This window comes from Amblyomma maculatum, chromosome 1 (assembly GCF_055883805.1).
Source record: "Amblyomma maculatum isolate TAMU_Amacu chromosome 1, ASM5588380v1, whole genome shotgun sequence".
In the NCBI taxonomy this organism is placed as follows: domain Eukaryota; kingdom Metazoa; phylum Arthropoda; class Arachnida; order Ixodida; family Ixodidae; genus Amblyomma; species Amblyomma maculatum.
Genome location: NC_139344.1, coordinates 8,829,197 through 8,841,265, shown reverse-complemented (window position 1 = coordinate 8,841,265; position 12,069 = coordinate 8,829,197). Strand labels below are relative to the sequence as shown.

At 48.0% G+C, this 12,069-nt stretch overlaps 1 protein-coding gene across 4 annotated transcripts in view; it reads left to right on the top strand.

Moving 5' to 3' along the window:
* Window positions 1–11,481, top strand: part of LOC146201608 (uncharacterized) — a 229,453-nt gene extending 217,972 nt beyond the window's left edge. For 3 of the 4 annotated variants that reach the window (XM_084587712.1, XM_084587713.1, XM_084587711.1), the window contains exons 3-4: window positions 8,370–8,639; window positions 11,146–11,481. In XM_084587712.1, the coding sequence (XP_084443838.1) occupies window positions 8,370–8,639; window positions 11,146–11,331 (456 nt within the window). In that variant the 3' untranslated portion in view covers window positions 11,332–11,481. The remainder of the gene's footprint in view (window positions 1–8,369; window positions 8,640–11,145) is intronic. The other variant, XM_084587714.1, reaches the window with a different exon arrangement.
* Window positions 11,482–12,069: the final 588 nt, after the last annotated feature.

Here is a 12,069-nt window from a genome sequence, read left to right as displayed (position 1 = left end):
AGATTCTATAGATGCCCTGCTGATATAACTTGGCCCGGCATAGAGCTGCCAGAGGGCCGCCCGTGGACAACGTCACAGCCGATTGCAGCCTGTAGCTCGGAAATTTTCTCGTGCCCTTTGTTCGCTATAGGCCCGCGTTTAATTAAGGGAGACCGGGGTGTAGTGGTGTACAGTATTCTCCAGGCACTCAGTTCTTTGTCGCCACACAAGTGTTTGTCTGTACGTGCTGATGGCGAAGCGATATATTTGCACCAGCACGGATGGTTTGTGTATTAATTCTCCCGTTCGTGACTTCGACAAAGCGAATTCATGTGAAAAAACACGTTTTTGTGTGCCATGTAGTAAAAGTTTGTCTTCGTGATTGAACTAAGATACAATGAACATCTGTAGGGAGATTTTAAATTAGAGGACAATTTACATTAATATTAATATTAGCCTTCACTAGCTTTTCAATGGAAAAGCGCGTCTGTACTCATAGGGCGAGTGTTAGGGATAGAGAAAGGCTGAAGGTTTTGGTACTTCCTCCTGTTTAAGGAAGAAGATGCATTATTTTCTGTTGGTAGCTACTCAAACTTGCTGTGGCTTTTTGTGTTGCTTTAGCAGAAAGTGTTTGTGTGCCATGCGAAGTCATTTTCTGCCGCTCAGGCTGGTACCTGTGTTTGTAGTTTGTGGTGAAATGATGATTTCGCGTCGCATGTTTTTTACGTTGAGTTGTTTAAGGGTAAAACAAGTATCTCCCATGAGCAATATTAGCTGGCGTCCACGTGAGTGACCGTCCATGCAACGAAATTCGGATAACGTCACCACGCCGCCGTAAGATGTCAAAGCACATGTTAGAGTATACGCATAGTCATGATTGACGAAATGACGTCCTACGACCAGAAAGAAAAACATCATGTTCATAATCAAGACACCACTTCAAGCCAGGAAAAGAGCAGCATCACTCAGCACTTTCCTTGCTAACGTACTGTAAGGTGCGGTGTCTGCTCAAACATTACTCATATTCATGCCTCAATTTGATAGTGCAGTATCGCCATGGCCGCCAGCGGCGCGCCAAGGAATAGATGCCACGCCGGTCAGCGAGATAGCAAAACCTCGGTTTATTTTCGAAGTAGGCTAGCCCTTTATAGGCATGCGTCACGTTTGAAAGGGAAAGGGAAGAAGATAGAGCGGCTATAGTGGCTTCCGCTCCGAGCGCTGACGCGTGCGCAACGGAAAAAATGCTGAACCAGAATATGCCACACTTTCTCCGTAAAATAGGAAACGCTGCACTGGTCTGCGTTGCCTCGTAGAACGCCTAAGGGCTTGTTCGGGGCTTGCAGCTTCCTCTCTCTGTGCTGGTTCGGTCGTAGGCTGACCTGGAGAAGCTACGCCGGGGAACTGGTTCGGAGAGTTTGAGTCGCTGGGAATGCAGGTCCTAGGAGTAGTATGATCTGCAGTCGTTGGCGAGCTAACTAGGGGGTTTTGCTCGCTCACATGACTTTTGAGGTGGTGATCATCCGATGTACAGTCGCATTGCAAATGAACTTGATCTGCATCTCGCCGGGCCAGGCTCATCGGGGTTGACACCGTGGCCATCCTGGAACCGGATGCTGTCGTAGCCGTCCCGATATCCACTTGTCCCCCTTCCGCAGTTCCGCAGGAAAACATTTTACTCCGGTAGTAGGGTCCAGGCATCTTGACCCTGCGGTGGCTCTGCAAGCGTAGACGGAAAGCACGAGTCCAGCCGGGATCGTAGTTGGTAACCCAAAAGCATCTCCGCAGGGGATTTTCCACTTTTCAGCGGAGTTCTGCGGTAGTTGAACAACAGTTCTCAAAGCTCTTTCTGCGGCTCCATTCGCCTTACGGTGACAGGGGGCGCACCTTAGATGCACTATATTATTTTTTTTTTTGCAAATGTAGCAAATTCCTGGCTGGTAAATTGCGTACCGTTGTCAGAGACTAACGTTCGTGGGACTCCGAATCGACTAAAAATGGAAAGCAGGCAGCTAACAGCAGTTTCAGTGTTGGCATGCACATGTGGTATGGCTTCCTTCCATATAATATGCGAGTCGACCACTACAAGGATAATTTTTCCTGCGATTGGACCTGCAAAATCCACGTTAATACGCGACCACTTTTCATAGGTGGATGGCCAATTAACTAGCGGAGCGGCCGTTCGAATCGGCAGGTTCTGGATGCAGTTCAGAGAAGTAGCTGATATTTCCTCAATGTCCTTATCTAATCCTGGCCACCAAAACAGAGAACGTGCAACTGCTTTCATAGCCGACGATCCCTCATTAGTCTCATGCAGAAGACGCAACACTCTTGTACGAGCTTCTTTCGGTATTACCACACGATGTCCCCAGTACACTAGTTCATGCGCGACTGACAATTCCAGCTTCCGGTCAAAGAATGGCAGTATGAAATGGGGTAATGAGTTTGTGGTTCTGGGCCACCCGTTCATAACGTAACAATTAACCTCCGTCAAAACTGCGTCTGCGGCTGTCCAGGCAATGAGCTCACGTGTTGTCACGGAACCTTCGTCCTGTCTTTCTAGTTATAAGACGTATTATGGAGGTTCACCATCCCCGACCGGTTCCGGAGCTCGTTGTTGTAGGCGGCTCAGGGCGTCGGAGTTGAGTATCTGCTTGCCCGTAGTGTACTGTAACTTGTAGTCGTAGGCCCCGAGACAGAGTGCCTAGCGCTCGATGCGTGCGGCGGCCATTGCTGGTATCTGACGATCCGGTCTCAGCAGGCCCAGAAGCAGCTGGTGGTCAGTTACCAGTGTGAATTCTCGCCCTAGAAGGTAGTCACAAAATTTTGTTACACCAAAATTGTGTGTTAGTGCCTCTCGTTCTAGTTGGGAATAGTTCCGTTCAGCTCGTGTTAATGTTCTAGAACGGAACCCAATTCACCTATGAACGTTACCGACTGTGCGGAACAGGATTGCTCCCACACCCATCGGGGACGCGTCACATTCCAATTTCAATTCCTTTTTCTTATCGAAAGGCAACAGAACCTGGGCAGCCGTAAGGCTTTGTTTAGCCACATTAAATGCGGATTCCTGTTTCTCTTTCCAGCGCTAGCGTGCATTCTTTTCCAATCTCTGATATAACGGGAAAGGAGTAGTCGACATGGTAGGCAGGAACTTGGCGTGAAACGTCGGCATTCCGAGAAATGCACGCAGTTCCACAACATTACGCGGGCTTGGTGCGTCTACAATTGCCTCAACATTCTTTTCTATCGGGTGAAGACCGTCTCGGTGAACTCGGGGCCCCAGATAAGACACAGCCGGTCAGCGCAGTTCGCACTTATCGTATCTAAGTTTCAGTCTGCGTTCTCGGAAGCGTTGTAGGACGCTTCTTAATCGCTTAACGTTATCGTTTTTTCTTTATGAGACAAGCACGTCGTCTGAAAAGCTTGTACGGCCGGATAGCTTCCCAGCACCTCATCCATCTTTCTCTGGAAAATTGCCGGTGCCGATGCTATTCCGAACGGTAGCCTATTAAATTAGAAAAGCCCTTTGTGCGTGTTAATGATGCAGACTTTTTTTGCCGCTTCGTCAAGTGGTATTTGGTTTTATGCATCTTGCAGGTTCAGCGTGCCAGAACAGTCACCATCGCTCAAATGGGCAAACATGTCATCAATAACGGGCAATGGATGTTGCTCGGTGGCACAAGCTGGGTTCAAAGTGGATTTAAAATCGCCACAGATTCGGACCGTGCCATTCTTATAGCACATCTACAATTGGTGTTGCCCATTCGGAATGCTTCAGTGGCGACAGCACGCCTATAGAAACTAGCCTGTCCAACTCCTGTGTCACTTTATCGCGCAAAGCCTTGGGAATGGGCCTATAGCCTTACTAAATCTGGGAATGAATCCCTCTTTAAGGTGAAGACTAGCGGGGGTCCCATTGATGAGGCCTAGAACGGTAGAAAAGATGTCCTGGTCATCATCATCATCAGCCTGACTATACCCACTGCAGGATGAAGGCCTCTCTCATATTTCTCCAAATAACCCGGTTCTGTGCTAACTTGACCCTTGCGAACTTCTTAACCTCATCCGCCCACCTAACTTTCTGCCGCCCCCTGCTACGCTTTCCTTCCCTTGGAATCCAGTTTGTTACCCTAAGCGTCCATCGGTTGTCCTCTCTTCACACTACATGTCCTGCCCATGCCCATTTATTCTTAATTTCCACTAGAATGTTAACTCGAGTTATTTCTCTTACCCACTCTGCACGCTTCCTATCTCCTAATGTTACCCCTACCATTTTTCGTTCCATAGCCCTCTGAGTTGTCCTCAACTCAAGTAGAACCCTTTTGGTTAGCCTCCACGTTTCAGCCCCATAGGTGAGTAGAGGTAAGATGCAACTGTTGTATACTTTCCTCTTGAGTGATACCGGTAAGCTGCTAGTCATAATCTGCGAGTGCTTGCCAAATGCGCTCCATCACAATCTTCTTCTCATTTCCTTTTCATGATCCGGATCGGTGGTCACTACCTGTCCTAAGTAGACATATTAACCTACTAGTTTCCGTGCTTCGCTACCTAACTTAAACTGCTGTTTCTTCCCGATGCTGTTGAACATTATCTTCGTCTTCTGCATATTGATTTTCAAGCCTACCATTCTACTTTTCCTGTTTAGGTCATCAATCATTAGTTGTAGTTCATCCCCCGAAGGCAATGTCATCAGCAAATCGCAGATTACTGAGGTATTCTCCATCTACCCTTATCGCTAACTGCTTCCATTCCAAGTCTCGGAATACTTCCTTTAAAACGGGTTTGAATAGTACTGAGGAGATCGTGTCTCCTTGCCCAACACCTTTCTTTATGGGAATTTTGTTACTTTATGCAGAACTATGGTTGCTGTGCAGTCACTATATATATCTTTCAGCACTTCCACGTAGGGTTCGTCTACGCCCTGATTTCGCAATGCCTGCATCACCGCCAATGTTTCAACTGAGTCAAATGCTTTTCCGTAATCAATGAATGCTATGTATAAGGGCTGATTATATTCCGAACACTTTTCTATCACCTGATTGATGGTATGGATATGATCGATAGTAGAGTGACGTTTCCGAAAACCTGCTTGATCCTTTGCTTGATTGCACTCAGGTTGTCCTGATTGTATTAGCGATTACCTTAGTAAATATCTTATACGTAACAGACAGTAAGCTGATTGGTCTGTAATTTTTAACGTCCTTAGAGTCAGTCCCATTTCTTATGAATGAGGAAAATGTTTGCATTCTTCCTTGGCTCCGGTACCGTCGATGACACCAGACACTGCGTATACAGGGTGACAACAAATCTGTAGTTATCTGATCAACAGCTGATTTCCCCCATTTCATAGTTTCTAATGCTTTCGTCACCTCGTGATTCATCACTGGTGCTTCGTCTGACTGGTTTTCCCTACCGCCAATCTTATTACGGTTTTGACTACTTTGGCTACTGTAGAGATGCGGTAGCTGCTTTTGCAGTCTTCCAGCGAGACGTCTTGGGCTGCTATCTGCAAGATTGGAGCTCCTGCGTTGTTGAGTAGACTAAGCAAGTCACGTTCATAGAGGCTCGGTCCCGCACAATCTAACACAGTTAAAGGGCACACAACGGACGCCCCTTGGTAGCGGACGCGTAACTGAAGTTCTGCTTGGGCAGGGAGGCGGCCTACGAAGCAGGAAAACTTCGTTTGATGTTTTCAGGCTTGGCCACTGCTTGCGATACTTCTCTTTGAGTTCGCGAGGGATGACGCAAATTGACGACCCGTTATCTACCTCCATTCTCAATTCCATGCACCCCCACGAGAAACCTCTGCGAATAGGTGGCTCCTGAAAATAATTCCTTTCAGATGCTGGTGTCCAAATGTGCGACGTCTCCGTTTCATCGTTCGACGAGCCTTCTGCGACAGCCAAAGTGTTAGTTCTCTCGCCGCCCACGTCTTGTCTGGATGTGACACACGACGTCGGCACTTTCGCGCAAGATGACCTTGCCGCCTGCACCGGTAACACCGAGACTTGGCCCCGAAGAGGCGTTTTCTTTGTGTTTCTCACTGCCGCATTTATTGCAAGATTCGGTGTTGTAACGCTTCTGTTCAACACGATCCAGCGTCTTTCCGCATGCCTCTACTTTGAGTAGTGGCGTCTCCTCGGCGTTCATCGTTTTTACATCGGTTTCTGCAGCCTCTGCTGCAATTACTATTGCCTCTGCTTCTTGTAGCGTCAAGTCCCTTTTAGACAAGAGCTGTTTCTGTAGTGCACTCGACCTTAAACCGCAAACAATACGATCCCGTAGCCTCCGGTACAGACTGCTTCTAAAGTTGCATTTATCCGCAATCCGCCGTATTTCCTCCAGAAATGCCTAAATTGGTTTCCCTTCGACCTGGCAATGGTTACAAAATTTAACTTTCAGTGATTTCGTTCCTTTTTGAGTCGTTTGGTTTGGTTTTGGTTTTCTGGCGTTTAACGTCCCAAACCACTGCGCCATCCCGGCTGGGCTTTTTGGGTTGTAAAACTTGTTCAAGGTTGCAATTGCTTCTTCATAAGTCAATGCATTGGCGTGCGCGGAGCTACTTTCCCTGCCAATATCTGGACAGTGTTCATGCTTAATGCTGCCACAAGCAATGCTCTCTTCTTTGCTGAATCTCCAACGGCTTTTCCTTCAAAGTACGCTTCAACGTTGATAAGGTATGGTTCCCACTAATCTGTACTTTCGTAAAAGTCTGGTAGCTTGAGATGCGCCATGCCTTCCAACGATGCAGTCCGGTGCTGGGCTTCTTTCACGACTTGTGCGTCGTGAATCCTCGTCGCCACTGTAGCGTCGCCATGGCTGACAGCGGTGCGCCAAGGAACAGAAGCCATGCCGGTCAGCAAGAGAGCAAAGCCTCGGTTTATTATGGAAGTAGGCTAGAGAGCAAAACCTCGGTTTATTTTGGAAGTAGGCTCGCCTTTGATAGGCATGCGTCGGGTGAAAAAGAGAAAGGGAACAGGAGAGAGCAGCGATGGTGGCTGCCGCTTTGAACGCTGATGCGTGTGCAACGGAAAAAATACTGAACAGAATATGCCCCACATAGTCACGACTACAAGTCATAAACACGCGTATTATTACTCAGCACTTTCGGAAACAACATGTTGTAAGGCGCAGACATTTTATTATGAGCACACTTGTGTCGCTGCATGGTACATGCATACTATGCATGACGCAAAAACAAACGTGATAATTAAAAACAGATGACGCAAACAAAGGCGCCTTTAGACATGCGCGTGTCTGTCTCTTGGCACGCAGCTCAAGCGGAGGAGAGGATGGAGCATGCGGAGAGAGATCATCAAGCATAAGTTACGCCAGATGTAGCGCGAGAGAATGTTTTCGCATTTCCGTGCATAAGCAGTACTTAGTGCCTTTAAAGAATTTTTTCTTGCCTGCAACGATCTGAAAACGAAGGCGAAATAAAACGTTTTGGCTGCAAACCGCTGAACTTACGAGGTGTCATGCCAGCGAGAAATTGATCGGGGTTATAAAAAGCTGCCAACTTCTGCCGTGTTGGGCGTGGTAACAGCCGCCCAGAAATTCAGCCGGGCACCAAACTCCTCCGGCGAACACCTCCTTCACAAAATGCGGGTGCTGTCCTGCAAAGCACTGGTGCACTGGACGCGAGCCATGCCAAGGAGAGCGAAGCGGCGTGTTTCAACATGAACTGAGGAACGAGACAGCTCGGCGCCGTGGCCCATGCAGTAGAACCCTTCCCGCTCCGCGGCATATTTGAGGCAAGAGCGCTGCAAGCTCTCCCATTGGTCCTGCGAAAGTGCTGCCGTCGGATTAGACCATTTCAGTGTCAACGGATTCTTGGTTTACGGAGACTCAAGTGCTTGTGCTTTACACTCCGATAGTTAGTTCGTCACTAGAATCCATTGGGAGCAGTTTGCCCTCTCTGAGCCCCAGAAAGCGGACGCGGCGTAATCTCCCCGGCCGTCGCTGTGCGAAAACCGTCGCAACTTTCTGCCGCAGAGCCGATCTCGTTGTGTCAATGCCTGTAAATAGTGTATAAAGCTTTTTCTTCATTTCACTAGTGCCGACTCGGATCCATCGCTACCGTCTAGGGAGCTGGCGGCACTCGTTCACGAAATGGGTGATGAGCGCTACGCAACCAACTCCTTGGCACAACCCTGTTGACGGTGGGATACTGTATGATAACCCCACCGGCACAACAGCCGAGTGCCTCGTCAGTTCATGCCGCAGTGCTGGTCTTGAGCTTCGTCCTTTGAGGCGTGATGAACAACTTTTGGTTGTAAGCTCACTTTGTTGCGGCGGGTTGAGTATCCGGATGTCAGGGTTCCTTGTGCACAGTAAGTGGCGCAGTTGGGGAAAACTGTAGGGTCGGTTTATTTTTTCTCCTTGCGCAGTGCAAAGAAGTCGTCATTGCTGGCCCTGAGAAAGCGTTCAAGCTGATCTCCGATTCTGAAGCCTGGAGCATGGCGCCATGTGTTCCAGGCCGCTTCCTAGCCAGTGAGACAAGCTGTGACCAGTCAGCCATATTAGCCCCTGGCTTTCGTGGCCGTACTGAAGTCAGTGAGACCGGTGGCAACTTGGAAGCCAGCAGACTCTTCTCGGAAGGTTCTAGCCCCATGAGCCGCCTAATCAGGCAGCAAGCAAAGTCCAAGTTTGCCATCACGGTGCGTACGCTTTTGGACTACACATTTTTAGGTCGATGTAATTGAAGGGGAATGTTCGATCGAACAAACCTATAGGTGCCTTGTCGATGTGCTAGCCACGTAGGCAGGACATGCCAGGTGCCGTCGGTGCTATTAATAACCAAGCGGCGCGGTTTTGTTTCATACGCTGTATTGGAGCGTTTATACCTTCCCTTAATTTATAAGCACCTTGTGTGAGAAGGTGGCCCCTTGGTTTTCGCTGTTAAGGGTCCTCTCGTTTTCTTTGGGTATGTTACGGAGTCAATATCTGAGAAGCCCTGCAGCCTTGTCATTTTTCGCAAAGACTGTATCTAATTAGCATACGTTCTAATAATTATTTTTGAACGAGGAGCTGTACCGCTGTCGACAAAAGACATCGTGCATGATATTCGGTTTAGATTTAACGCGATAGCATTACAGTTGCCGTGCTCTCGAAATTTCTGCGTGAGCGTTGTGTGTGAGAAATCAAACCCATGGTACTGGTACCTGGCAGTAGAGAGCGCAAGGCACTGATTGGTTTTCAGGGTTGGGCAACGTCACGCAACCACGGGACACAGCCAATTTGGCACAGGCAGCCAACTAAGGCTTCTCATGTGAGTTGGGTGAGTAAGTGGGATCAAACACTCGGGAATTTTGCATTCCGAGTCAGACGTATGCTACCCTTTGTCATGCAGACACTTTAGTGCGGTATCATTGAGCAGGGCTTTATATCTATGTCTGGTGGTCTTTCACATATTATGGTTGCTTACAGCAGTACGATAAGGATTATGCATTACACAACAGCGTCACAATTCAAAGATCAGTGATTAAGTTATTTGCAGAGTTCATGCACACCAAGATTCACATGGGGAGCCACGGACGGGAGGCGGCCCCACGCAGCGTCTGAGTCAGCGCACTGTTGACTGTGTTTCGTGACAGGTGTGAATTGCAGTGCTGTAAGTTGGGAAGATACGTGTAATAAATTAGTGGTACTGTTCAAGTATCCTACAAAAGCTGGTATCGTCAAGCAGCATTGCGAGATTAATTATAAGGCGTGAGGGGCTACTGATTTGCAACTTGGGCAGAGATGCTCAACAGCCTCTTTATAGACAGTGATCACACGATCTTGTTACATTAGCATTCAGTCGTAAGCTACTAGTCATAGACGATCGTGCCCTCTTTAACCAGGTCGTAGGAACGCGACGACATGGCCTAGGAACAACGTAACTCACTCGTCATACAAGGGCCCCGAAATAATGATTTCTGTCAACCCTGCCATTTCAGAGGAGCAGCCCGAGTCAGCAGATCTTCCCAAATTTGTGACAGGATATGGTATCATCACATCTAACAACCCATCGGGTAATTAGTGGTCGCCCATGTGATCATCCTGAGATGGCAGTGGCAAGTAGGTCAAAGGTCAAGGTCATGGCTCACCAGTAATAATAATAAAACACAACTACTGTACTGAGGGTTTAATCCCAAGAGTAAATTAACTGATAAGGTGCGAGAGCAATAAACGGAGAGTTCATCATATAGAGGATGAGAAACAGGGATACATTTATACTAAATAAGAAGGCGGCAGTATCTCTCGGGCCACTTGTAACATCGGAGGTCGATCGACAATTAAAACATGTGCATAATAAAATCTTCGTTGTCTGTCACTAATAGCGATTGAAACTAGGGATATATAAGGCATGGACTTTGCAATTGTTCTTCGATTTCTGGCATAAATAGAAATTGGATATTTCGGTTTAAATCGAAACAGAAGTGATAATAGAACTGCGAGTTTAGTTTGCGACATTCCGTTTCAACTGGAAAGGGTAATTATTCTCAGACGTGCAAGATATGGTTAGGTGGCTATTAGTTTGGTTTTGGTTTTTCGGGTTTAATGTCCCAGAGCAACTCGTGCTATGAGAGACGCCGTAGTAGAAGGCTCCAGATATTTCGATCACCCGAGGATCCTTAACGTGCCCTGAGGTCTCGCAGCACACGGGCACTTTGCTTTTTGCCTCCATCGAAAAGAAGCCGCTGCGGCCGGAATTCGATTCCGCATCCTTGCGCATAATAGTCGAGCGCCCTTTTCAGTGCACCACCATGGCTATGCGTTAGGTGGCTATAGGGATTTACTCCCGACCAAAAGTGAAAATAAACTTAGCTAGGATAGCAATAGCGGTGCGAAACGATGTGACTGGTGGTTGAGCATGCACAGTACTGTGATTTCAGGTGTGACTTTGATACCTTACAAGCTCATTATCAATGCGTGCTTTGAATAGTTATTCGGTTACGCCCGGTGTATGGACTTTGTTTAGGACAATGACACTGGGCGCCACGAAAAGGTCTCATGATCTGGCTACTGCGACGACCGAGTTCCATTACTGCCATCAACACGCAGATAACGCGGTACCTCGCTTATCTCCCTCGACCTGACTCGACAACCCAAAGATAAGATGGCAACTTAGTTCTTAAAAGTAAACTTTCGCTTGCGTTTGTGTTCATCGGCTATTTCCAGGATGGGGCCCACTTTTCTGCCGAGGAGAGCCTCTACGATGTCTGGAAGGATGAGGCCTGCGTGCGGAGGCGACTTTTCACCACCCCAACGCCGACAGAGGGACCAATCTGGGCTCCCGAAAACAACAGCCGGGCGAAGGCGGCCTACTCTACCCGTTACCGGTGTAGGCGCCAGTCACCGGTGTAGGCGCCAGTCACCAGTGTAGGTGCCAGTCACCGGCTCAGGCGGACTTATCGGATTTCTGAAAATAACACAGAAGCCTAATGCGAAATAATGATTAAAGATGATTAGGTATTAAATAATGATAATGATAATGGTGCATAAATATATTGAAATAAAAAACAAAAAAAAACATCCGGGTACGCTGCACATTCGTCATCCCAGCCGAGCCGGTTATCCGTTGTCAGCGGAACTCCTACAAGAAAAAACAGCTCAAACCAAGCCGCGGGGTTCGGCGCTCAACGCCAAGGACTGCGCTGGGTTTTTAGGCTGGACGAAACAGCATGCCTGGGCAACACGGAGAAGGAGCCCTCGGCATCGTGCAGTGAACAAGAGCGGGAACCGTCCTCGAAAGAGGAGGCAAAGTAGAGATTCGACGAGTGAGACGATGTTCCGGAAACGACGAGCGAGACGATGTTCACGATGGATGCTGTTTCCCGTCACGAAAGGCTTCCTGCGTGTCATGATATTTTTTTTAACTCCGAGAACATCTGACAATGAGTTTCAATTATGTATTTGTGTTTATTTTAATATTCTCTAGCGCCTTCCCCTGGCACCGCTAAGGTCGCGGCCAGCACTTGGTTGCCCGAAGGTAAAGACCGCATCTGGCAGTGGCTAGCGGAGACTGTCATCAGACATCCGCCCACTTGCGATATTTTTTTAATCTCGACCGCAATTCATTCTGCGTACATACTTCTTAGCACA